This window comes from Canis lupus, chromosome 5 (assembly GCF_003254725.2).
Source record: "Canis lupus dingo isolate Sandy chromosome 5, ASM325472v2, whole genome shotgun sequence".
NCBI classification, from domain to species: Eukaryota; Metazoa; Chordata; class Mammalia; order Carnivora; family Canidae; genus Canis; species Canis lupus.
In genome coordinates, this window is record NC_064247.1 from 8,480,633 (window position 1) to 8,507,476 (window position 26,844).

Here is a 26,844-nt window from a genome sequence, read left to right on the forward strand (position 1 = left end):
CATGCAGAATAAGATGGTGGTTTTTTTTCTTTTTCTTTCAAGATTATTTATTTATTTATTTATTTATTTATTTATTTATTTATTTATTTATTTATTTAAGAAAGAGCATGAGCAGGGGGAGAGGGAGAAGCAGACTCCCCACTGAGCAGAGCCTGATGTGGGGCCCGATCCCAGGGCCCCAAGATCATGACCCGAGCTGAAGGCAGACACTTAGCCGACTGAGCCATCTAGCTGCCCCGAATAAGATGGTTTTAGAAAAGGAAATTAAAGAATTTTCTCTTTTGAAAGCCTTGCATGGATCCCAAGTAGAGTTTTTATTCACAGATTAATCACAGTTATTCCCTAAAACTGAAAAGAAACTAGAAGAAAGTTTGATATAGGAGTCTAGGGAGGGGGATAATTCAGAGAGACGGCTTTAATCATCCTTAGGGAAGCAGAGGCATTGCTTCAAAAACAAAGGAATCAAATCTAGAAATTCAGGAAAGACTTTTCCCAAAGGATTATTCTGGCAGCATGTTGAAAAGAGGTTATAAAAGCATTAAGTTCATAACCTGAACAATAAGTTAAGTAAATGTTAGGGAAGTATTTCCTTTCTTATTCTAGAACCAGGCATACCTTTAGCTTGCTTTTGCCAACAGAAATGCTGCTAAGCCTGGGCTGGCATAAAAGTACAGTTTGTTATACAAGACAAATTGCCTTCTACATAGATGTGAAGGAGAGCTTAAAGGACGCCCTATGACTACACCAGTCACCTTCAGGAACAGCAGGCTAGGACTCCGGGAGCAGCACTCATCCCATGCAAAAGTGGGGAGCCCTCCAATGATTTTTTTGGAGGAAAGAGTCCCTCAATTTATAGGTTTAGTGGGGTACTACGTGTAGCTGTTCTGGTTTGGGTTTGGGTTTTTTGTACCCTCTAGAGTCTTTGTTTCCAGAGAGATTGTACTACCAGGTGTTTTCTTGGGAGCATCTTCTCACTTAAATCAGCCACTCAGAACTGCAGTGAAAAGAATAGAATTATGTTGTCCATTAACTTCCTCTGAAGATACGAAGGGGATAGAAGAACTTCCTCATGCTCATGTTAATTTCTTCTGAGACCAGTTGGGTTGGATAAGTCTCAGGAGTTCTGATTTTCACATAGGGAATTGATCACGTCTTTGCTAACATCCAATAGGAAGACAAGAACAACCCAATTTAAGATCCAGTGCCTGGAGTTATTACCTGTGGTAGTTTAGGGAAGTAGAGGTGTTTAAATGCTTTATGGGCAAGAAAAGCAGTAAGGGAAGGGAGAATAAAGTTTTGAAATGAATGATAATTTACTATTTTGAATGCTAGCAAATATTGGCAAAAAAGCGTTGTCAGCAGTTTTTGTATACAAATTCATTTTTGGAGAAATGCATGTTCTAAATTAAAATCACCCAGTATAACAACAGTGACCCTGCATCCTACTTTACAATAAATTTTGGATAAAAAGCAGAGATTTTTGTGTCTGTGTGTTTTTTGTAATTGGAAGTTTAGATTAACAAGTGTTGATAAATGTCCGCATTGTCCATTCCTTTTACTTTTTTTTGCAGTTCTCTCTTTCTCTCTCTCTCCCTTTTTTTTTTTTTTTTTAAGATTTATTTATTAGAGAGAGGGAGTATGCATGTTGGGGTTGGGGAAGGGACAGAGGGACATGGAGAGAGAATCTTAAGCAGACTCTGTGCTGAGCATGGAGCCTGACACAGGGCTCAATCTCAGGACCCCGAGACCATAACCTGAGCCCAAACCAAGAGTCAGACTCAACTGACAGCCACCCAGGTGCACCTTGTTGTAGTTAATTTTATGTAAATTTATTTATTTTTAAATATTTTATCTATTCATGAGAGACAGAGAGGCAGAGACACAGGCAGAGGGAGAAGCCAATTCCTTGGAAGGAGCCCGATGTGGACTCGATCCCTGGACCCCAGGATCACGCCCTGAGCCAAAGGCATATGCTCAACCACCGAGCCACCCAGGCATCCCCATTTTTTATGTAAATTTAAATTATTGTTTTATAAAGTCCCTAATATATTAGACAGGAAATATTACTCTGTGTCTTATCAAATATTTTAATTAATTGCTCAAACACATGTTTTACATCTGTGTTTTGCTCACCACAATAAAAGGATGTAGACCATTCTCTGGTGACTGGGAGTCTACCCCCCCACTATGCTGATGGAAGCAATTGGGGATAAGGTTGTACATTATTGCCTTTTATGGGGAAAGCTACTTGACAGTATGTATGTTAAGAGTATTAAAAATGTTTGTACTGGGCGCCTGGGTGGCTCAGTTGGTTAAGCATCTGACTCTTGATTTTGGCTCAGGTCGTGATCTCAGGGTCATGAGATCAGACCCCGTGTTGGCCTCTGCTCAGCAGGGAGTCTGCTTCTCTCTCCCTCCCTCTGTCCTTGTCCCCCAACCTGTGCACGTGCTTTCTCTCTCTCTGTCTCTCCCTCTAAAACAAACAAAATATTAAAAAAAAAAATTATACTCCTTGACTCAGTAATTCCACTTTAAAAAATCTATCCTGGGGCAGCCCGGGTGGCTCAGCGGTTTAGCACACCTTTAGCCCAAGGCCTGATCCTGGAGACCCGGGATCGAGTCCCACGTCAGGCTCCCTGCATGGAGCCTGCTTCTTCCTCTGCCTGTGTCTCTGCCTCTCTCTCTCTCTCTCTCTCTCTGTGTGTCTCTCATGAATAAATAAATTAAAAAAAAGATAGTCATAACAGCATTATCTGTAATAGCAAGACAAATACACATGTATACACACACATAAAGAAATGTAGCTTAATTATCCAAAAGGAGGTGGCTAAGTAAAGTATATCTATTCAGTAAAGTATCTGTATCATTATATAACAGCTGTTATAAATTGTGTTTATGAATTATTTAATGAGTAAATGATTATTAGATAAAAAATGAATAAAGCAGGATTTAAAACTATATTAGCATGTATGTTATAATATCAGTTCTGTATATATACATATACGAAAAGGATTAGGAGGAAATGCATCAAAACCTTGATGTGCTATGTTTAGATGGTAAAATTGTGTTTACTTGCTTTTGTTCTGTGCTGAAATCTGTAGAGTTTATCAATGAATATTTGTAGAAACTTTCTGTTAGCAATTTCTACTTGTAAAGGTAACATATTCATTGTAGAATGTGTGAAGAAAACTTTAAATATTTTGTTTAAATTATCATCTGGCATGTTAACCACAATTGGGTGCTTTAAAAATTTTTTTAAATGAGAAAAACACTGAAGTTTAAAATGTGACATTGTAATTTAAATCAGAATTCTATTCCATCTGATATAATTTAAATCAGAATTCTGTTTTTAATTTTTCCATGAGAATATTTGAATGTTGCATATGCTAGAACAGAGGTCAGATAGCCTTTGGCAAGTGATATGCCAAAAACGATGTGTGGTGGAGTGGGCTGTTGTGATCCTACCATGCTGCCCACTGTTTCCAGATCAGAAGAGAGGGTAAGAGGATGATGGAATAACAATAATAACAATTTCTGTGCAGACGAAACTAAGGCTGTTGTCTCCCTTGCCAAGGTAAATTTCTGTAGGTAAGAAAAGTAAGAAAAGAAACATACATGTTAAGGCCACTGGCCTGTTGGTACAAAGATGGTAGGAGCCTTGTTCAGGTGTGGCCAAGCAAACAAAATTGTTCATTTGCTATAGCAATGCAGGGGAAATACTCAAATATTTACATTATATGTAAATGTAAATATATATAGTTGTTTTCCAATGACTTCTTAGTTCAATAACAATAACACTAGTATTAAGTCTCCTTTTTTTTTTTGGACAAAGATAGTACTTTTGGAAATGACAGCATTAAACAATTTTCCATCAGTGCTAATGGATATGTCCTTCTTTATACATCATCTCACCTGCCTTGTGGTCAGCAATGTTTATTTGTGAGATTGGACCTAGGTTACTGTTTGTGGCTGTTGAATGTAATTTCAAGCTCCCTGGCTCCTCTTGCAGTAGCATCCAGGTCCTTGTTCTTGTTATCACAGTTCTTTAACAAACCCAGCAGGCTCTCCTTGGGTAAATATAAACCAAGTCAACAAGTATTTATGTTATGGTCGTAAGTTCTTTCCAACCTCCAGAATCAACTGACAGCATGTTGCAAGTAACCTCTTAGAAAGATAGAATTCATAAAGGATGGTCCTGTGGGATCATTTAGGTAGCAATAATGAGCTGTGAAGTTTTAAAGGACAGCTGTAAAGTTACTCAGCAGATCATGTGCTAGGGTTAAAGTTGACTCTGGTATTTGTTTCACTGCTTTTTGATAAATAAATAGTCGAGGAAAGATTTGGCAAAAGGAAGAGCGCCCCTCCTTGTCCTCATTCTCTGAGGACAGCGGCTCCTGTTAACAAATTATTTCAATGTTTACTTTGCCTTGACTGCTTACCAGTGGTGTGTCAGTCCTTGCCCTTGAACCAAAGGGGAATTCAAATAAACCAAAAAAGATTTTCACACAGCTGGCCTCTTCCGCCAGTGAGTGGTACCAAAATATCCTCTCCCACTTTTTAAAAGAGGTCAGCAAGAAAAAAAACTTAAAAGGCAGCCTGTGATTTGATGATCTGTGATCTAGATAAACTTGAGTTTGCAACTCAGATTTTGGAGTGCATGGCATAGAGAAGGGAGCAGATCCCGGGAGACGTTATTTGATTTAATAGAAGCCATACTTAAGGTGCCTTGCTTTGTATTTCTACCCAATTTTATCAATGGTTAGAATTAACCTTTGCGTAAGTGAATATGAACATAAAATTCCCATTTCTAAAATGTCATTAATGTTGCTCTTTTGGTACATTTTGTTGTATTCCGTAGTCAGGGATTCTGTGGCCAGCCCTGGCCAAGTAGGAATGTGGGGCAGAATTTGCAGACGTAGTAACCAATCTTTGGGTCTCTAGCCTAGCAGGGTGCCTGGCATATGGTAGGCACTTATTATATTTTTGCTGATTTTAAAAAGCATGAAATATATATATATATATGAAACAAATGAATAAAAAATATAGCTAGAATACACTGAAATCACACGAGATGACAGTTCTCATTAAATACTACCCTTTAAGGTACTTCTGGGAATTGCATTATATTAAGGTATTCCTTTCATTAAAAAAAAAAAAAAAAAAACACCAAAAAACATTTATTTAGTGCCTGTTTTCGGTTAGGTATTAGCACTTACAATGTTAAATATGAGCTTGTTCTTGCCTTTAAGGAGGACATAGTTATGTAATCAGATAAATTGTAGAACAGAGTGATGAGTGCAGTGGTAGATATGTGTCCAAGGCGTAGAGGCAGCATAGAGGAGAAATGGACTGTATCTGGAGGGTGGCATGGACATTGTTAATTTTAGTAATTTTATTTATTGTGTTTATTGTCCATCATTCCCACTAGAATGTAAGGGGTACATTTTTGCCTGTTACTTATTCATATGTATATATATGTATAATATATATTATATATATATAATATATAATATATATATATTGTTATATATATATTACTGTTACTTATTATTTATTACTTATAGTAATAAGTTACTTATAGTAAACAGTTACTTATTACTGTTATTATTACTGTTACTTATATATTATATATATTACTGTTACTTATTCATATGTATATATATAATATATATATAATATATAATATATAATATATAATATATATATAATTTAAAAAGTAATTACTTATTTAAAAAATAATTATTTATTATTTACTTATTTAAAAAAATAACTTGTCAAAGAGAGAGCAAGTGAGCAAGTGTGCACAAGCAGGGGGAGGGGGAGAGGGAAAGGGAGAAACGTTCTCCGCGGAGCAGGGAGCCCAACATGGGGCTCGATCCTAGGACCCTGGAATCGTGACCTGAGCTGAAGGCAGATGTTTACCCAACTGAGCCACCCAGGCATCCCCTATTTATATATTTTTAAATTGTTCTCTCCTTAGCTTCTAGAATAGTACCTGGCATGTAATAATCATTCCATAAGTATTTGTTGCGCGGATAAATGATTTTTGATAGCTATTGCTAAATTCCCTCCAAAAAGAATTTACCGATTGTATTTCCACCAACAGTGGGTGATAGCCATTTTTACCCACAGCCTTACCAGTGCTGGGTTTTGTGAAACTTTTTTTTTAGCTTTCCCTAAATGTGCCCTACTGTCTTCACATTAAAAAAACACACACACAAAAAGAAACCTTCTTGACTGCTGTGTGTCTCCAGCAATTTTCCCTATTTTTCTGTTGCCCTTTGATAGCAGGGTCCTAGAAGGAATTTTCTGTGCTTTCTTCATTTCCCTCCTTCCATTCTGTCCTGAACCCACCATCCGATACTCCACCATCAAAACCACTCCTGTCGGTATCACCTGCGCCCCATATGCCTTCCTGATGGTGTCTCACCGTACTCTACTTGTCAGCAGTGTTTGCAATAGTTGTTCCTTTTCTCCTTCTAGAAATAATTTTCCATTTTTCTCCTCGGACACAACGTTCTCCTGGAGTTCTTATTTCATTGGCTCCTTTTTCTTAGTCTCCATTAGTCTCCATTGACTTCTCTATTTGGTCTCTAAAGGTTGCGGTATCTCAAGGCTCCTCTCCTCTGTCATCCTTTCTTGAGAGCTCACCCCGTGCCAGGGCTTTCATAGGTCTGATGTCTGTATTTCTGACATCTGTATTTCCAGCTCTGACTTCTCCACACCCCTGTATGCGGCTGTTGACTTGACCATCGTACTCGGGTGCCTCATGGTAGCTCAGACCTACCTTTCCAGACTGGCTGACTAGCCTCTTCAATCTGTCTCCCTCCTTCCAGTCTCCCCCCATTTTAGTAAACAGAGCTATCATGGATTCTGTTTCACCAGAAACTAAGTATTATCCTTGACACATCTTTCCATCATACTCTAGAGCCAAGTCTTCAGGAATTCTGTTGGTTGCACCTTGGGATACATTCTGAGTCCAGCTACTCCTCACCACCTCCACAGTTGACTCACTGGTCTGACCCACCATGTGCTCATCTCTCTCCTGAGTGATTACATTACCTCCTGCTTGGTCTCCCTCTTCCCTTCCTACCACAGTTTCGTCTGGTCTCACCACAGTGGTCTTTGGGTCTACAAAAAGCACTGACATGGTGTCTGGCACCTGCTAAGCACCATGTAAATGTTTGTTGTTTTTGTTACCATTTCTATTTTGGGACCATAAAGGGTGTGTGTGTGCATTTTGAGGATGGTGAGTTTCAGATGCTTGTAAAATGTACAAACAAATGCACTAATGGCCGCTGAATGTGTTCACTTGAAATGATTGATCCTGTATAATTGGAGGTGTCTTAGTGCCTTGGAAAGATGAACAAAACTTCCAATGTTAACTTAGGGTCTAGAGATCAGTTTGTGAATTGGGGAGATACAGATCATCCGGTGCCTTGTATTTGCCACACTCTGTCTAGAGCTTCCAAAATCGATGGCAGCCATCATGCTCACAACTGTGATTATTCAGATACAAGGTTTTTAGCTCTTTTGTGGGATAAAGATCTTTAGATGATCTTTTCTTTCTTTTCCTGGATGTCTTTTAGTGAGCCAAAGCCCGGAAGTCTGTCCTGCCTGCTTCTGCAATCTGGCGCTATGCATCCAGATCCTCGGCCCTTACAGACACTGCTGTATGTTGTTACACTTACGGTTCTATGCCCTTCTGTGAATTCAGGTAAGAGCTGAAGAACGGTCGTGTTTGTTTGTTTGTTTGTTTTTTTAGGTTTTAAATTTTAATTCCAGTGTAGTTAACATACAGTGTTGTATGAATTTCAGGAGTATAATACAGCCATTCAGCAGTTCTATACACGACTCAGTGCTCAGCATCATTAAGTGTGCCCTTTAATCCCCAAGAATGGTCAGGTCTAAACTCAGTGAGGCTTTTCGTCTCCTTAATCCTATAAAAAACAAACTTGACCTTCAAATCTTCGCTGATAACAATGGTTTCCAAAGACATCTCTAAGATTTGTTTGACCCAGGCGCATGATTTAAAAACTGATTAATTCAGCAATTTCAGGATCTCTTGGTAGTGTTTCTGGGCACTGGCAGGCCTTCCCATCATTGTCCTTATAATTTATTCCTCTTGTTGCCTTAAAAACAAACATTGTCCTATCGTGCTCTTTCAACAAGAGGATATGTTCCAAATGTCTGGATTAGAAAATCATACCAGGAATAAAATGCTGACTACATACCACTGAAGAAATTTTAGAATCAGCATGTATTAGTATGCGGCATGGAGAGCACTTGGTTCAAATCCCAGATCTGCCACTTTCTCACATGACTTGTCTGAGTTTTTCTTCTCCTCTCTTACTGAAAAGCTTAAAAGTGTTTATTGTTCAATGTGTGTATAAGCCCAAGCCCAGTGTATGGCCTGCGTGCGTTTCTTTTAATTTTAGATTCATGTACAGATTTCTATGTAAGTATATAGAAATACGAGTGATATTTACTCATTAAGTTATGTTTATTATGTCTGTTAAGAATACTATATGACTGTATTGGATTTGTAAGCAAAAAAGCTGATTTGCTGGTTTTATTTCTGTTTTTGTTTTGCTGAACAACCACCTCAGGGGGTTAGTCAAGAGAGACACTTTCCTCAGACTTCTTTTTTTTTTTTTTTTAAGATTTTATTTATTTATTTATTCATGAGAGACACAGAGAGAGAGGCAGAGACACAGGCAGAGGGAGAAGCAGGCTCCCTGTGAGGAGCCTGGTGCAGAACTCAATCTCAGGTCCCTGGGATCACATCACAACCTGAGCTGAAAGCAGATGCTCAACCACTGAGCCATTCAAGTGCCTCTCAGTCTTCATTTCTGGTGAAATATCCTGGGAAAGTACAGTCAACGATTTATTGGCGAGTTTTTCCTTTGAAGTACTTTATTCCCCCAGATTAACAGTATCCTTGCCCGCCCCTCCGCCCCAACTCTTTGGATGTTGGGGGAGGGATCTGTTTTGATCCGTTAGTGTGAGAACCCACCCTCTCCTCCAAGTTGCTGAGGAAATGACATCACAAATGAAACTATTCTCAACACCAAATAAAACTATTAAAGTGGACACTCTACTTAGTCTTATATCCAAAAATGATAGACTCTGTATTTCAGCATGGCTTCCTAACGTTCGACTTCTTTCCCAAAAGTTGAATGTTATTTTATAGTAAAGGTAAGTAATAATGACCATAGCCATTACTCATAGAATAACTCACTCTTAAAATCAAATCCTTGGTGATGTAGGAGAGAAATCTTTTTATTTTGCAAGTTATCTTCACTTTTTCAGATTCTTAACTTGCATTTCTTAGAAGCTGTTTCATAAAAAGAGCTGTTTGCCATTTCTCACTTGGAGAATTGGTGTGTTGTCTGATTTCTACCTTAAGGTTTCTTTTTTTTTTTTAAGGTCTCTTTTTTTTTAAGTTTTTTTTTTTTATTTACTTGAGAGAAAGTGAGCAAATGAGAGCATGAGCAGGGAGGAGGGGCAGAGGGAGAGGGAGAAGCAGACTCCCCGCTGAGCAGAGAGCCAGACATGAGGCTCCATCCCAGGACCTGGAGATCATGACCTGAGCCAAAGGCCCATGAGCCACCCAGGTGCCCGATTGTAAAGTTTCTCTTCTACCCTAATTGTTAAGTCCTAGGATAATGTGTTGCCCTTCTTTCTTTCCAAAACTGGGCATATAAAATATTCCTAGAACTTTTACAAGCATTAGGAATTGTAAGGTATGTTGAAATAAGAGCTTGCCTTTAGTTATATAGTTTCAGATGAAATGTATTCAACATACTCTTCTCTCTCTCTCCCTCATCTCCTTTCTTCCCTCCCCTCCGACCCCTTTGCACATGTGGAACGTTTCCTTGTAGACTTGGCACCTTATTTTATTTCTGAGCCACTATCCGCTGTCCAGAAACTTGGTGGACCTGTAGTACTACATTGTTCTGCTAAACCTGTGAGCGCTCACATCTCATGGTTGCATAATGGAAAAAGATTGGATAGAAACATGGAACAGATTAAGATTCATCAGGGGACTTTGACTATTCTGTCTCTTAATCCCTCCCTTTCGGGTTCCTACCAGTGCGTTGCCAACAATAGCATCGGTGCAATTGTGAGCAGCCCTGCAACAGTATCCACTGCTGGTGAGTTTAATTTTGTCCCTAATATCTATGCTTTTTTCCTAGAATTACTGTTAGTACTTGCATTTTTGAATAGAAGGAAGAATGTGGGCTCTGGAGTAAACACATACTCATTCCAGCCTTGACTCTTAATATGTGTTTAACTTGGGGGAGATGTACTTGAACCTCTGTGAGCCTAGTCTCATGTTTTCACCTGTAAGAGAGGCGTGGAAATAACTTTTACATGGTTAGGACTGTTTTCTAATGCAAATTCTGAATTCCTTTTTGAGTATATAGAAGACCTTAACATCACCAGCAGCAAAAAAGCTGTTGCCTGCTTTGACATTCAGTAGTTTCGTGCAGTCCTTTATCTTTCATATCTAATTGTTTTATTTGTCTTGATTACTGAGTGATTTTAATTTATGTAATTGAAACCAGGCTAAGGAAGCAGGAAAAAAATAATTGACTGTAGAGAAAGGAATGTTGAGGATTGAACTTATGGAAAATCTGGAATGTGGTGGTTTTCTTAGTAGGTTTGAGCCATCTGCCTTTCAAATGGTGATGGCTTCCAGTAATGGAAAATGTCTTTGTAAGGGCACCCCTATTTACAGAACAAATCTGGATTCCCCAGGAGTCGTGAGTTTGTCATAACTGAGAAGAGTAAATGTTTTTGTAGAGCTGTGACCCATGGACAGCTCCAAGACACACACTGGAAGGCCAAATTCCTAGTGGCAGGCGGTTAAATGCTTTCAGCATTGGAGATAATAAAGAGCACTTCCATGCAGGCTCCATCTGTAGTTAACTTTTAAGTAGTGAGAGGAACTTTTTTTAATAAAGATTTTATTTATTTATTCATGAGAGACACACAGAGAGGCAGAGACACAGGCAGAGGGGGAGAAGCAGGCTCCCTAAGGGGAACCTGATGTGGGACTTGATCCCAGGACCCTGGGATCATGACTTGAGCCAAAGGCAGATGCTCAACCACTGAGCCACCCAGGTGCCCCAATAATGAGAGGAGTTGAGAGAGAAATGATATATTGCTTGGTTTCTTGATGTCCTAGGTTTCATGCCTATAAGCCACTTTATTGCAGTGGGAATAGCTACATGCAGAATGAAGATGCATAGGGAAAGTGCGTTTTGATGAGGGACTGGATTTGAAAAGGATTTATCCTGACAGAATGGGAAGGATGATGTTTTACAGTTCTCCCTGATGTTTTAAGAACAGCCTGCCTTTTTAAAAAATTAATTTATTTTTGTATATTTTTTTTATTGGAGTTCAATTTGCCAACATATAGTTTAACATCCAGTGCTCATCCCGTCAAGTGCCCCCCTCAGTACCCTTCACCAAGTCACCCCATCCCCCCACCCACCTCCCCTTCCACTACCCCTTGTTCATTTCCCAGAGTTAGGAATTTCTCATGTTCTGTCTCCCTCTCTGATATTTCCCACTCATTTTCTCTCCTTTCCCCTATAATCTCTTTCACTATTTTTTATATTCCCCGTATGAATGAAACCATATATAATGCTTGTCCTTCTCCGATTGACTTACTTCACTCAGCATAATACCCTTCAGTTCCATCCACCTTGAAGCAAATGATGGGTATTTGTTGTTTCTGATCAGCCTGCTTTTTTTTGCACTCTTCTGGAAGCATTGACTTCAGTGAAAAAGGGTGCCATGATGTAGCTCTAGCCCTCAACCAGGCACCCCTACTCCAACTACTTTTCTGAGATTGAAAAAGAATAATCACGCTACTCTGTGAACTGGATTAGCTGCCACAAACCGCCATGTTGCAGATGTGGCTTCTAGATTTTATATTTCCTTTGGGGGAAGAGAGTTCAAGTTTGCCTTTATTTATTTATCTACTTATCTACTTATTTATTTATTTTAGTTCTTGGTGATTTCGGTTCAGCAGCAAAGCATGTTGTTACAGCAGAAGAAAAAAGTACTGGTTTCATTGGCTGCAAGGTTCCAGATAGTGACCCCAAGGCCGAGGTGCGCTATAAAATCCGGGGAAAGTGGCTCAAACAGTCCACAGGTGAGACTTTTTACAGGAAGCCAAATGTCATTAACCTAGTATGGAGCTCTGTGTGCTAGGGACCGTGAATACCAAAAAAAAAAAAAAATGCCTAAGATATATTGTCTCTACTCTCAGAAGTCAAGTGGAGACAAGCACAGATGGCTACACTGTAGATGTGATTACAGTCCCACATTTCCTCCGCTCAGGTCTCCACTCAGATAGACCTCCCTCATGGCCCCATCTAAAATGAAAGGCCCTGTTGCTCTCCATCCCCTTTACTTAACTTCCTTTTCAATTTTCATAGCATTGTGTTATGCACATTCTTGTTTGCTTGTCTCTTATTTACCCCTTTCTCTGCCACCCCCATTTCCCCCACTGGAACGTGGGCTGCGTGAGTGCAGGGCTTTAGTCGGCTCTCTTTATTGTTCTATCACCTGTGTTTGGGCCCTCGATGGCAGTATTTGTTGAGAAAAAAATAAGTGGAAAGACAATAATGGACACTGGATGATCTGTCTTGTAGCTAGAGGTTTGCTCCAGGTGGTTGCTACAGTCATTGTCTCTGTGTCTAAATACGCTTGTGTGTTCAATGTTCTCAACAAATGATCTGTTATCAAATGTTTCTGATGGGTTTAATTTTGTTCCTCTAGTACTGCTGACTTGTTTTTTCCTTCCTTGACTTGCCTTTTCTTTTATTTAATACATCCTCCCTGATTGCTTATTGGCTGCTAGTCTTATGTCTAAATTTAAAGCACAACCATCACCTTTCATTTGTTTTAATTGGTGTCCTTCTAGTAGAGGCCTAACTGCATTCCCTTCTTTCCCCAGAGAATTACTTAATCCTTCCATCAGGGAATCTTCAGATTTTGAATGTATCTTTAGAGGACAAGGGATCATATAAATGTGCAGCTTTTAATCCTGTCACACATGAATTAAAAGTTGAACCCACTGGCCGAAAGCTTCTTGTGAATCGTAAGTATTTGGGAGAATAATGATCACTAGGAAGAGTCCTCAGGAACATTCCTTATAAAACCTTGGGAAATCAGAGTTCATTTTTCTTTCTGATCCTGTTTGCTTATCATAAGAAAGTCTTATGAAAAAATTAAATGCATAAATGCTTTATAGAATAGTACTGTACATGTTTTTAAAAGACGATGAATTTTTAGAAGAGAATTTTGGTCAAGGTTGACAGAGTGAAAAGCATATGGAAAACATGAGCCTTTGCTCAAATAAAAAGAAATTGTAGAGGAAATAGAGCTTTATATCAGTGTTAAATTGATGGCTAACTGCGAATTATGAAAAAATACTATCTTTTTCTCTTATCAGATTATGATAGCTGAACTGGGATAGAACCAATAGTCAAAGCACAACAAAGTAGTAGTTTCTGGACTTGCCAGAAATTCTACATTTCTAAACTGCTAATTTAGAAATAGTCCTAAAGGATCACAAAGTGTCTTGATTTTAATTCTCAGCTAAAAATGGTTTAGCTACCAAGTAGGACCTTGTAGTGTAAAGAATAATAAATGGGAAGATGGGAAGGCTCACAGATTGGCTAAGGAAGCGATTGGAAGTGAATATATAATAATAACAATTTTTCTTCTCTTCTTTTCCCAGGCCCTTCTTCAGATGATTTCCATATTCTTCACCCCACCCATTCCCAGGCATTGGCTGTCCTTTCTCATAGCCCTGTCACTCTGGAGTGTGTGGTGAGTGGGGTCCCAGCCTCTCAAGTGTACTGGCTGAAGGACGATCAGGACGCTCTCCTGGGAAGCAATTGGAGAAGGTTGTATTCTCATCTTGCCATAGATAGTATTGACCCAAAGGACTCTGGAAACTACTCTTGTGTAGTGGGAAACAAGTCTGGAGACATCAAACGTGTGACTTACATGGTTAATGTACTTGGTAAGATGTTATATATTAAATTGTTTTTCAAGTCAGGCTAATTTTCTGGTCTAAGTGATGTATGGAATGGGAGATCTCTTTGGGAACTATAAGTAAAATAGGGACAAGCTAGAAACACCTATGCCAGTAGTCAGAAAGGCCTGCTGAATTTGACAGTATTTCTTGGTGGCACAGAACATCTCACCTGGGATGTTCTTGGGTACCATACCTCCACTCTGGTTATATAATACAGAGCTTGTTTTTCCTTCCTAATGACATGGAGGGAAGAGATGGGAGTTCAATAGGATGGAAGATTCTGGGCTCTCTCAGTGTGTATTACCCAGTAATAGTAGCTAAGAGTGCTAACTAAAAAATGTCCTCTCAAAAAGAAATCTATTTCATATCATTTTCCCTTTTGGAATGCTTTCCTTGGATCTGGCTCATCAACCTTGCATTATTTCCACCTACATTTCTATATATACACTCTTTATCTCACAGCTTTTCCTTTCTTTTCTTCCAGCTACCTATCTCACTGTCACGTCTAGCAGCAAAAAATGTTTTCCTTTATCAAAACAGATTTTCATGAAAGCCAGAAAAGTAGGTAGTAAGTGGTTTCATAGTAAAAATAATTTTCATAAACTTCTGCATGTATTTATTTGCAATGATGGCCTGATGTAGGTAACATTGAAAATTAGGGAATGACAAGTGAGCTTTAAAGTGCAGTGATAGTCAGGTCTAGATTAATATGCAGAATCCTATAATTTGGCATATGTGATAAATGTTGGTAGATCATCTGCTTTGTCTAGGTTAAAGTGACTTGATGGACACTAAAGTTTTCTGCCCACTATACACCTAACCTTAAAGCAGAACTGATCATGGAAGGAATTTAACTTGAAAATAACAAATAAACATTCTTCTGTTTTGGCTCTTGTTCAGTGGGAAGTCCAGGGAAACTACTAATTTATACAAATCACCTGAAATAAATGCTCAGAGAAGCCAAGGGAGTGTGTGTGTGTGCGTGTGTGTGTGTGTGAATGTTGGCAGGAGTTAAGTGGGTGGAGAGATTTAGAAAAAGAGACATGACATATTAGTAACATACGGTTTATCCTATTAGTAGAAAGTTCAAAATATTTCTGATGTTTTTCTTGATGACCACAGCAGGTGAGAGAATGTGAGTAAACAATAAAATTTGGTTTCAACTAGTTATTGATAGAGGGAAGATTTTATGTGTATCATGTGATCATTTAAAGAAGTACCCCTTGAGGGCTGGAGTTTAATTTATATGTTCTATTTTCAGAAAATGCTTCAATTTCTAAAGGACTACAGGATCAGACAGTCTCTCTGGGTGCCACAGTACAATTCACTTGTGAGGTTCATGGGAACCCAACTCCAAACCGTACCTGGTTTCATAACGCACAGCCTGTTCATCCTTCCCCACGACACCTACCCACAGGAAACGGACTGAAAATCAGTGGTGTTACCCTGGAAGATTCTGGGCTGTATCAGTGTGTAGCAGATAATAGGATTGGATTTGCACAGTCTACTGGGAGACTTGAAATTATAAAAGGTAGGCATTTGGGTCCCCCAATCCTAGGAAGTTTCACTTTACAGATATGCTTTTCTTTTGGTTAAAAATTAAATCATTCTCACTACAAAAACATAATCCTATTACCATAACAGAACTATGCCCATTTTCCATGTTCCTTTCTAGCTGCAGGTAGGCATTTCCATGAAGAAGCAAATATGTGATCAACTTCATTTGAAAATTTTTTTGTATATATTTTTTTAAACATTAGTACATAGTTTAAAAGTCACGTGATAAAAGTTTCTCATTCCTATTCCCTGGCCAACCATATTGCTTTTAGAACTAACTAGTTTCATCAGTTTCTTGAATATCCTTGAATGTACGTTTACGATCACTTACACATAATGTGTCTGTGTGCATTTAATAACATCTGGGAGTTTCCCCCCCCTACATGGTGGTAGTATTCTTTACCTTGAATTTTTCACTTAACAAATCTTGGACGTCTTCCCGTATTAAGGAGTGTTTCATTCCTTTTTTAGATTGCTACTTATTAGTATTCCATGATATGGTTATAATGATTTGACTAGTACTTTATTGGTGGCTATTTCTAATCTTTTGCTCTTTTAAGGAGCTCTATAATGAATGTCCTTCTGCATATATTATTTTACACGGGTGTGAATATCCATAAAATAAATACCTAGAAATGAACTTGCTGAATAAAAGCATTGGTAATTTGGATAAATATCACTGAGTTGCTCTGCAAAATTGTTACTGTTCTTCATACTCTTACCGACCAGCAACGTGTAACTGCCTGTTCTCCTCCTGTCTTCACCAAGGCAGGGTGTTGTCAATTGCTTTTTAAATCTTTGCCAATCTGATAGGCTAAAGAAACTACCTTTTGATCTATATTTCTTCTATTTTGAGTGAATCTGGCTTCTTTTCATATGTGTATGAGCCATTTGAATTTGCTTTCCCGTGTATTGACTATTTATTGTCTTTTGTCCATTTTAAGAATTAGACTGTTGGTCTTCTTTCTTGTGGATTGGTAGGAGTTCTTTATATATTAGGGAAATCAATCTTTTGTTTATGAATTATCAGTATTTCACAGATCAAAGAATCAGTGTCATGCAGACCCATTCTCTGACCTTGGTGCAATTATTTCAAAAGTTAAAATGCCACAGATCAAATTGTGCAGCGTATAGCAAAAATGGAACTTAGAAGGCAAGGTATAGCCTTAAATGCTTATAAAAGAAAATTGGTAAGACTGAAGATTCATGGTCTAAGTAAAATAACAGAAGAGATCTAGAGAAAGCATAAGAAAAGAAATAAAAATAAGAGCAGAAATCAATTGAATAGAAAAGGAAGATAACGTAGAGAGGATTAGTAAAGAAAAAGTTGGTTCTTTGTAAACTAATAAAATGGACAAATCTTTGGCAAAATACAAATAAACAATAGGAATAAAAAGTAAAAGTCTTATAGAGATTAAAAATAATAAGACAGGGATGAACTTTATGCCAACAATTTACACATCTAGACAGAAATGGACAAATTCTTAGGAAAGATACAACTTAGTAAGGCTGTGACCTAAAAGAAATTAAAAAGCCTGAATAGTCCTATACTATCAGAAGGAAAAGTCCTCCCACAGAGAAAATACCAGGCCAGCTGTTTTTTGTTTTTTTTTTTGTTTTTTTTTTTAGATTTTATTTATTTATTCATGGTAGACATGGGGGGGGGGTGGGCAGAGACACAGGCAGAGGGAGAAGCAGGCTCCATGGTGGGAGCCTGACGTGGGACTCGATTGTGGGACTCCAGGATCACGACCTGAACCAAAGGCAGGTGCTGAACTGCTGAGCCACCCAGGGATCCCTGCCAGCTGGTTTTATGGAGAGTTCTAATACACTTTCAAGTAATAGACCATTTCAAATATTACACAGACTCTTCCAGTGAAAAGTAAAAAATGGGAACTCTCCTGTTAGTATAATTTTCGTTCTAAAATCACAAAAGAATGAAATAAGAAAGGAAAATTAAAGTTCAGTCTCATTTATGAACAAAGAGATGCAAAAATCCTATATAAAATAGGACAAGCCATCAGTATATACGAAAGGAAATGACTAAGGAGTCATCCCAGGAATCAGTCAGAAAATTTAAAGTGTCATTCATCCTTTTGATTGAATAAAGAAGAAAAACACTATGATTATATCAATAGAGGCAGAACAATTTGATACATTTCAGTGTCCATGTTAGATACTCTTTCTTTTTTAAAGATTATATTTATTTATTCATGAGAGACACAGACAGAGGGCTAGAGACACAGGTAGAGGGAGAAGCAGGCTCCCTGCAGGGAGCCTGATGTGGGACTCGATCCCAGGGCCCTGGGATCATGCCCTGAGCCAAAGGCAGATGCTCAACCACTGAGCCACCCAGGTGCCCCCATGTGAGGTACTCTTAGAAAAACAGAAATAGAAGAGAATGTTCTTAATTTGATAAAGAGTATCTAACAAAAACTTACAGGAAATGTCACTTTTAATGGTGAAATGTTGGAAACATTCTCTTTAGAATCTCTTATTTGTCATCATACTGAGATTCTAACCAGCACAGAATGACAAGAAAAATAAAATCTGTAAGGGCAAGAGAGAAAGAAACCAAATCATTATTAATGATTAATGTATAACTGTGATTATCAACACAGAGAATTCTCAAGTTGCTGGAAAATTACTAGAAATAATAAAAGCAATTAGCAAGATGGCTGGATGAAGACCAATAAACAAGAATCAATGTCTTTCTATATACCACTGTATATATTAGATTTCTCCAGAGAAACAAAATCAATAGGACATACAAGATAAAAATAAGAGGTGATTTATTATAGGCATTGGCTCACATGGTTATGGAAGCTGAGGAGTCTCATAGTCTGCTGTCTACAAACTGGAGAAGGAGGAAAGCCAGTAGTGTAATTATTTGTGGGGAGAAGGAGGGGCTGATGGTTTAAATCTTGACCAAAGTCCGAAGGCTGGAGAACCAGAAGTGCTGACGTCCAGTGTCCAAGAGCAGAAGAAGAGGGATCAGCTTAAGGAGAGAAAGAATTCACCTTTCCTCTGATTTTTCATTATGCGGAGCACTCAGCAGACTGGGTGGTGCTCATCCTTGTTGGGCAGTGCCATCTGCTAACCTCTTCTGGAAGCACTGTTGCAGACACATCCAGTTGTCTGGACCTCCCTTAGCCCAATTAAATTGACACATAAAATTAACTATTATAACCAGCAACAACAGAAAATATAATTTCAAAGTCACCTTTTAATATTAGCAACATTCAGAGGACCTAGCTAACCTAGAAAGGTACACCAGTTGGTAGATACCAGAATTCAGTATTATATAGCTGTCAGATCTTTTCAAAAACTGTTCTGTAGATTCATGCAAGTCTAATTAAAATCCTATCAAAATATTTTGAGGATCTTGACAAATGATTCTGAAATTTATATGGAAGATCAAAGGCCCCAGAATAGCTAAGACATACTAAAAGAAGAAGAAAAAGAACATGGGGGACTCGTTTTTTTACAGAGATTAGTGTACAAAGATCTGTGGTAATTAAAATATATTGGTGTAGGAATACACAGACTCTTAGAACAAGACAGAGACTTCAAAAAGACACTTGCAGCTAAGGACTTGACATGGGTGGCATTGCAGATTAGCAAGAGGAGGATATTCATTTCAAGTTTTGATGTGGGACCATTGGCTATCAAAATGGAGAGAAAGAAATTAAATCTCTGACTTATAATGTATACAATTTCTTTTTTTTTTTTAATTTTTTAATTTATTTATGATAGTCACAGAGAGAGACAGAGAGAGAGAGAGGCAGAGACATAGGCAGAGGGAGAAGCAGGCTCCATGCACCGGGAGCCCGATGTGGGATTCGATCCCGGGTCTCCAGGATCGCGCCCTGGGCCAAAGGCAGGCGCCAAACCGCTGCGCCATCCAGGGATCCCTACAAAGACAATTTCATAGTGGATTAGAGACCTATCCATGAAAGCCAAAATGGCAGATTAAAAAAAAAAAAAGATATTTATTTATTTATTTATTGAGCATGAGCAGGGGGAGGGACAGAGGGAGAGGAGAGAGAACCCCTAAGCAGACTCTGCTGAGCACAGAGCCTGTTGTGGGATTTGATCTCATGACTCTGAGATCATGACCTGAGCCAAAATCAAGAGTTGACTACTTAACCAACTGAGCTAATTTGACATCCGAAGATGGCAGTATTTTTATAGAAAATGTAGGAGAGTATCTATCTGATTGGGTTTCAAAACTGAAGACATTTGGGGCTCATTTAAAAAAAATTGTTACAACTACACTGAAATCAGAACATCCTTGTTATTTAAAGGATACCTTTACAAATGAAAAGCAATATACCATGAGAAGATACTAGTAACATATAGAACTAATAAAAGAATGGTATCTGGAATATGCAAAGAACTCTGAACCATTACAAAATAGATAAATGACCCCATGGAAAATGACCCCATGTACCAAAGGCGTTTCACAGAAGAGGAAAAATATCAGTGACCCAGGTGAAAAGATGTTCAACTTTGTTAGGACTCAGGGAAGTGCAGGTTATGACCAGTGAGACAGCATCTTACATTTGTTAAACTGGCAAAAATTTAGAAATCTAATCATACCAAATGTTATTTTTATCAAATGTAGGAAGTAGGACAAGAGGAAGAAAAGGGTGGAGTAAATGCCATTTGTAATCAATATTCCTTTGTAGGTGCACTTAAAAATAGTTCCAGGGGCACCTGGCAGTTAAGTGCCCAACTCTTGGTTCAGCTCAGGTCGTGATCTCATGAGTCATGAGATTGAGTCCCGTGTCCAGCTCTGCACTCAGTGTGGAATCTGCTTGAGTTTCTCGCTCCTTCTCCCTCTGCTCCTCCCCGTTGTGTGTGTGTGCGCGCTCTCTCTCTCTGAAATAAATTGATAAATCTTAAAAAAATAACTCAAGGCAATGAATATTTGGGGGCCAAAAGGAAAGAGAATTGATGTCACTGTAGTTTGGAGACAAAGTATTGTTCGTGTATATGGTAAGAGATACATTCTTCGGGCACCTGGGTGGCTCTGTGGTTGAGCATCTGCCTTTGGCTTAGGTTGTGATCCCGGGGTCTTGGGATCGAGTTCCACATCAGGTTCCCCGCAAGGGAGCCTGCTCATCCATCTGCTTTTGTCTTTGCCTCTCTCTCCTTGAATCTCTCATGGATAAATAAATAAAATTTAACAAAAGAAAAAAGAAATACGTTCATCAGCTTTTACTCAGAACGGGGTTCTCTCCTAGGATTTTTGTAATCAGATGTTTTCCCTGGAATTATTTTTTGTGAAGGAGTATTATTTTGTTTTATGCTACTTCACATTGTTTCCATGTTTAAAGTCTGGGGTTTTATTCTATACTTGTAGTGGTCAGATGTGTATAGAATACATATTGGAAAGCTCTCAACACATTCCTTTGTATGCATTCCTTTTTTTCTTGAAGGACGAGAAGTCTAAGTAGGAAATGTCTAGGAGTCTACAATGATGAATTCTACTTTCTTTTCTTTTTCTTTAAATATTTCATTTATTCATGAGAGACACAGAGAGAGACAGAGAGACAGAGAGAGGTAGAGACACAGGCAGAGGGAGAACCAGGCTCCATGCAGGAAGCCCAACGTGGAACTTGATCCCAGATCTCCAGGATCATGCCCTGGGCTGAAGGCGGTGCTAAGCCACTGAGCCACCCGGGCTGCCCTGAATTCTACTTTCTGTGGACAGTTTTACTTGCTAAAAGTTGAGAAGGGAGCTAACGAGGAGAGAGTTATTTCTTTTTTAAATTACTATTATCATTATTGTCTCCCTGTTTGCATGTGACTATGCAAACACTGTTCTTTCAATGAATGAACGTGTTCTTTGTACTGTTGTGCATGTAAAACATTGTTTAGATCGTAACTAGATTTATGGTGGGGCTCATTTCACCGTGTGTGTGTGTGTGTGTGTGTGTGTGTGTGTGTGTATTGAATCATGATGTGTACCTGCAGCTAAGGTTTTATGTCGATTATACTTCAATTAAAAAAAAAAACACTGTTAAGGAACACATGGATAAAAGATGCCTGTAAGACTGCTACTTGGACATGACATTGAGAACAGTTATGCAATAAAATGAGTTTATATACTTTTGCACTATGGATACAACAATGTTCTTATTTTTTTGTGTTTGTGAATTACTTTTTTAATAGACAGTGGACTCAAGCCAGTTATAATTACAGCACCAGCAAGTGCAAAGGTGGTAGATGGAGACTTTGTTACTTTGTCCTGCAATGCCACCGGAGTGCCAGTCCCCGTCATGCGTTGGTATGACCGGCATGGGTTGATAACCAGCCATCCATTGCAAGTGCTTAGATCTAAATCCCGGAAATCACACTTACGGCCTGGGGGCTTTGACCTGGAGCCTGTCTACTTCATCATGTCCCGAGCTGGCTCAAGCTCTCTGTATATTCAGGCTGTCACTCAGGAGCATGCTGGGAAATACACCTGTGAAGCCACAAATGAACATGGCACCACACAGTCAGAGGCAGTCCTCACAGTTGGTGAGTTGCCATTAGTTCTTTTTCTCAGGTGATTAGCTTCCTCTGATAGTAGGGGAGGAAGTGCTTTGAAGTATGTTATTTTCATGAGTCCAGCAATCTCTAAATATATATATGGTTTCCTGACGATAGTGAAATATAGAACTCTAGTGTTTGGTATTTGGCCTTAACAAGACCCAGATGAACCTTAATGTCCATTTCTGATCTTTTTGTTAGGGTTGTAGTTGTCCTGTGGACAGCTCTCATGTGGGAGCAAGCCCAAGTTATGACCTCTTTTCATGATTAATGCTTTTGGTTTTCTAAGCTACTGAAAGTGGTCGTTGCAGACATTTTTCGGGTGAGCCCTTGATAGATACAGAATCCAAAGTCTAAAGAGTTGGTTTTCATTGAGAAAGAATCACGGTGCTAACAGTACCTCTCACCAAAGTTATTTTTCTAATGGGATGTGTAACATTAATTCTTGATATTCTCCTGATTCTTGGTGAGGATGTCTTAAAAGTTTTATGCAGTTTTTGAAGTACTAATATATAGAGTATCAATATTATTAAATGAATTCAAATTCAAATTCAGACCTTATGTCAGTGAGTATTTAGAGCAGCATTCCCCAGCAGGTAGTTGAGTAGAGACTGTCACCTTATTTGTCATGCAAGAGGTGGAGAATCATAGAGCAGAATTGTCCTTAGTTTTGGCAACTGAGGTCCCCGCCTTGGGCTGCTGCCTTAGAAGGCTTCGTGCGGCTTTCTTCTGCCTGGGTCCTCAGATCCCACAGGTCACATAGTCCATGGGGTTAAGGGGTTGTGCTTACCCAGAGCCTGGAACCCACGTTCCTCTTTCTATATAGCAGGACTGAGTTTTTGGAATCCCTTGCTTTAATTAGTTCACAGTCTAGTTCCACACAGCTCTTTCTCCCTGGCCTATCCTCCAGAGTGTAGGCCACACCCCTGGTATGCCGGTACCCTTAAGCCAGAAGAGTAGCCAAGGGGTGGTCTTTTGCACAGGAGTGAAGGTGAAGTGGACAGAGGTTGGATGTGTACACATGTTTCTATTCATATGTGCACAAGGACCCTCTAGCTCTAGATGAAGCTGAAGGTTGGAAGAGAAGTGGGGAAGGCCAAGGACTTCCATTTATATTCTTGTGCTACTCTGAATGCTAGAGGTGGGAATGATGTGGCGGTTAAGCAGGTAGGCGGGGTTAGACTCCTGGCTCTGCCACTTAGGAGCTTTGAGAGACCTGGGGCAAACCATGGAACTCGTCTGTGCTTGTTCCTCCATCTGCGTAACAGGGATAGTGAAGGCCTTACTCACCAGATAGATGTGAGAATTTAAGAAATTAATATGTGTGAAGTGTTTAGATTGGTGTCTGGCAATAGAAATCCTTCAGTAAATTCTAAGTATTAGGTTATAATTATTACTATCTAATTATTATCTAATGATGATTTATCCCATGTAGTGGTTAGGGAAGGAAGAAATACTGATTTTGGTCATCTGAAGAATCCTCAAACAGGGGCGCCTGGGTGGTTGAGCATCTGACTTTGCCTCAGGTCGTGATCTTGGGATCGAGCCCCATATTGGGATCTCCACTCGGTGGGGAGCCTGCTTCTTCCTCTCCTTTTGCCCCTTCTGCTGTGTGCACGCTTGCACGTGCTCTCTCTCTCAAAAGAATGAATAAATAAATAAATCTTTAATAAGTAAATACTCACTGACATAAGGTTTGAATTTGAATTAAGTAAAATTTGAATTACTTTTAATAATATTGATACTCTACATACTGGTACTTTAAAACTCTCTCAAACAAGTGAGTAAAATCTTTAAAAAAAATGAATCATCAAATAAAGAAGGTGGGTGAGTGTTGTATAAATTTATACATATGTGTAAATGTGTGTGTATGTACACCTGTGTGTGTTTATTTTATGATTTATGTATTTAAGATTTTACTTATTAGAATGAGAATGAGTGATGGGGAAGGGGGTGGAGAGAGAGAGAGAGAGTGAAGAGCAGACTTTCTGCTAAGCAGGGAGCCTGATGTGGGGGGCTCCATCCCAGGACCTGGAGATCATGACCTGAGCTGAAGGCAGATGTTTAACTGAGCCACCCAGGCGGCCCCATGAGTGTGTTTATATATCCACTCTGCCAAGCAAAAATAAGAGTGGCTCTACTCAAAATTGTTAACTGTAAGACAGGTGTAACCCAGGCAGTGCTTGGTTAGTTTTTGGCTGAAGTGATTGCTTCCTGTACATATAGCATAGCAGGAGGGATAGATGTGATAGTCATAGCTGATGGAACTAGGTATTTTGTCTAACTTCAGATCTATGAAAGATCTGAATCTTTTAGAAGATACGTAAGCTAACTTGTTTAGGTTAGAACTTTTTAGATCTTTAAGATCTGCCCCCCCTGCAGAATTTTATAAATCTTTATAAATTCTATAAATCTGGGATCCCTGGGTGGCGCAGCGGTTTGGCGCCTGCCTTTGGCCCAGGGCGCGATCCTGGAGACCCGGGATCGAATCCCACGTCAGGCTCCCGGTGCATGGAGCCTGCTTCTCCCTCTGCCTGTGTCTCTGCCTCTCTCTCTCTCTCTGTGACTATCATAAATAAATTAAAAAAAAAAAATTCTATAAATCTTGATTAATACCACTTTCGTGTATAGTAAGTAACCCCATTACCTACATCCTATCTCAGTGGTCCTGCATTTCCTCTTTTGCATGGTCTATAATTATTAAGGTGCAGGCAAGTTTATTGAAGCTCACAATACGTAACAACCCACTTCTTTTTACAGGAGTCTGAGCCCTATTAAATTTCTAGCATACTGAGAGCTATTTACCTTGTTTTTTTTTGTGAGGAGGGGAGTAAGCAAGGTCAAAGAGAGAGATGACTACTCCCCTCCCCTCCTTTTTTCTTTCCAGAGACCTTGGGTTTTGAGGTCTTGGATGTACAAATATTTGTAGAGTGGGTTGTAACTCTTCAGCACTATAATGGGAGTTGGCCTGGGATAGTCCGGGAGGGATGACTGCTATGAGTGGTCACAGTGGGAATGGCTTTGACAAGTTTGGTTATATTCCTTGTTTAATTAGTTTCGACTCAGAGTCATTAAGCTCATTGCCATAGTTAGAGCACTTAGAAAAGCAGAGTTTTATCAATCTCTTTTTCATCTCAAAAAGCATTCTACCTTTAAAAATGCTCACTCACAGAGTTGTTTTGAAGATGAGTTGAAATAATGTATATTAAACAAACTTTTGAAAGAAGCACCTAGGTCTCATACATTGTGTCTCGTATCTTGTGAGCACTCAAGATATAGCATTGAAAATAGAGGGAAAGGAATTGAATCTTCTTCTTCTTCTTCTTCTTCTTCTTTTTCTTCTTCTTCTTCTTCTAAGATTTTACATATTCATGAGAAACACAGAGAGAGGCAGAGACATAGGCAGAGGGAGAAGCAGACGTCTCACAGGGAGCCTGATGTGGGACTCGATCCCAGGACCCCGGGATCATGCCCTTGGCTGAAGGCAGACACTCAACCACTGAGCCACCCAGGCATCCCTTGAATCCCCTTCTTAATAAAAGTTACAGAGAAGTCTCATTGCATCCTGAATAGCAGAAGTAGGATTTTGACCCTGGTACGGTTAGACCCCGGCTGTAGCATGAATTTGTCTCATGCCTCTGTATAAATTGAGGCATCTGGTCTTTAAACTCTTGTGCAGCCACATACCACTTCCCAGTGGTAACCAGCCCAGAGGATCCATGAAACTGCTAATGATAAAAAGGTCATTCTCCACTACCCTGAGCCACAGCTAATTACCAGCACTTCCTCGAGTCCATCTGTCCGTGGCAGCAGGCACCAGCTCACACCCTTCACAGCCAGCCCACGTTCTGACTCACTAGGTAAACACGGCTGCTCCAGGAGCAATATTTTGCAGTTGGTCTCAGTGAACTTAATTAGTTTTCTCCTATACTATTTTCTCATGCCTTTTTGTTTTCTTTAATGGGAAGGACGCATCTGGGACACCTTTTCTTTTTTAAACAGAGAACTGACCTTACACTGTTGGCTGTGTCTTTTGTTGCTTCTCCCCTAAACTGCAGTGATTGTCCTAAAAACACACCCACCTTTTTTTTTTTTTGAATTTATTTTTAACCAGGAATCTGACTTCATTGTGCAGAAGAAACGCTTTCGCATTGTTTCCTCTGCTCCCCCCCCCCCCCCCCAACAACCCTTCCACAGACGTGGTCAAAAATAGGAGACCTTTTTGTTGCCAGTGTGAATAGCACTTTAGAGAAACCAAGCTGTCAGTGCTTAGGTTTCATGGTGCTGGCGGCATACTTGTTTTCATAGACCGCTCTCTCATTTTTGACAGCAGCACCACTCACGTTCTTCTGCTAGCTATTGTCACCATCTCCCAGAACCCTGATTTCTTCATCTGCAAAAGTGGGAATATTACTATCTACCTAAGAAAGTTGTTTTGAGAATTTAATGCGATCATATTCGTTAAGTCTAGCACAATGCTTGGCACGTAATATGTGCTCAGTACATTTACTGAGGATTTACGCAAGCTATTTATTTTTTCAGTGCAAAAAAAAGTATTTTTCCCTTCTCTTGTGTTCTGAATGCTTTTAGTATTAAGACTGTCAGCTTGTTTTATTTTTCTTTAGATTGACAATTTCTTTCTTTTTTCCCTCTTATTTGTTTCTTTTTTTAAAAAAAAA

The 26,844-nt window shown here is 39.2% G+C and overlaps 1 protein-coding gene across 8 annotated transcripts in view; it reads left to right on the top strand.

Annotated features, from left to right (window-relative positions):
- The window catches only part of CDON (cell adhesion associated, oncogene regulated), a 99,626-nt gene that overhangs the window by 28,724 nt on the left and 44,058 nt on the right, over window positions 1-26,844 (top strand). For 5 of the 8 annotated variants that reach the window (XR_007410608.1, XR_007410607.1, XM_025464986.3 and 2 more), the window contains exons 2-8: window positions 7,590-7,717; window positions 9,885-10,157; window positions 12,023-12,169; window positions 12,977-13,120; window positions 13,763-14,050; window positions 15,327-15,596; window positions 21,803-22,153. Coding sequence is in view for 6 of the 8 variants with exons in the window: in XM_025464986.3 (XP_025320771.3) it covers window positions 7,639-7,717; window positions 9,885-10,157; window positions 12,023-12,169; window positions 12,977-13,120; window positions 13,763-14,050; window positions 15,327-15,596; window positions 21,803-22,153 (1,552 nt within the window). In the remaining 2 variants the exon portion in view is untranslated. Of the gene's footprint in view, window positions 1-7,589; window positions 7,718-9,060; window positions 9,199-9,884; window positions 10,158-12,022; window positions 12,170-12,976; window positions 13,121-13,762; window positions 14,051-15,326; window positions 15,597-21,802; window positions 22,154-26,844 lie in introns of those variants that run through there. The other 3 variants (XM_049109782.1, XM_049109783.1, XM_049109781.1) reach the window with 2 other exon arrangements.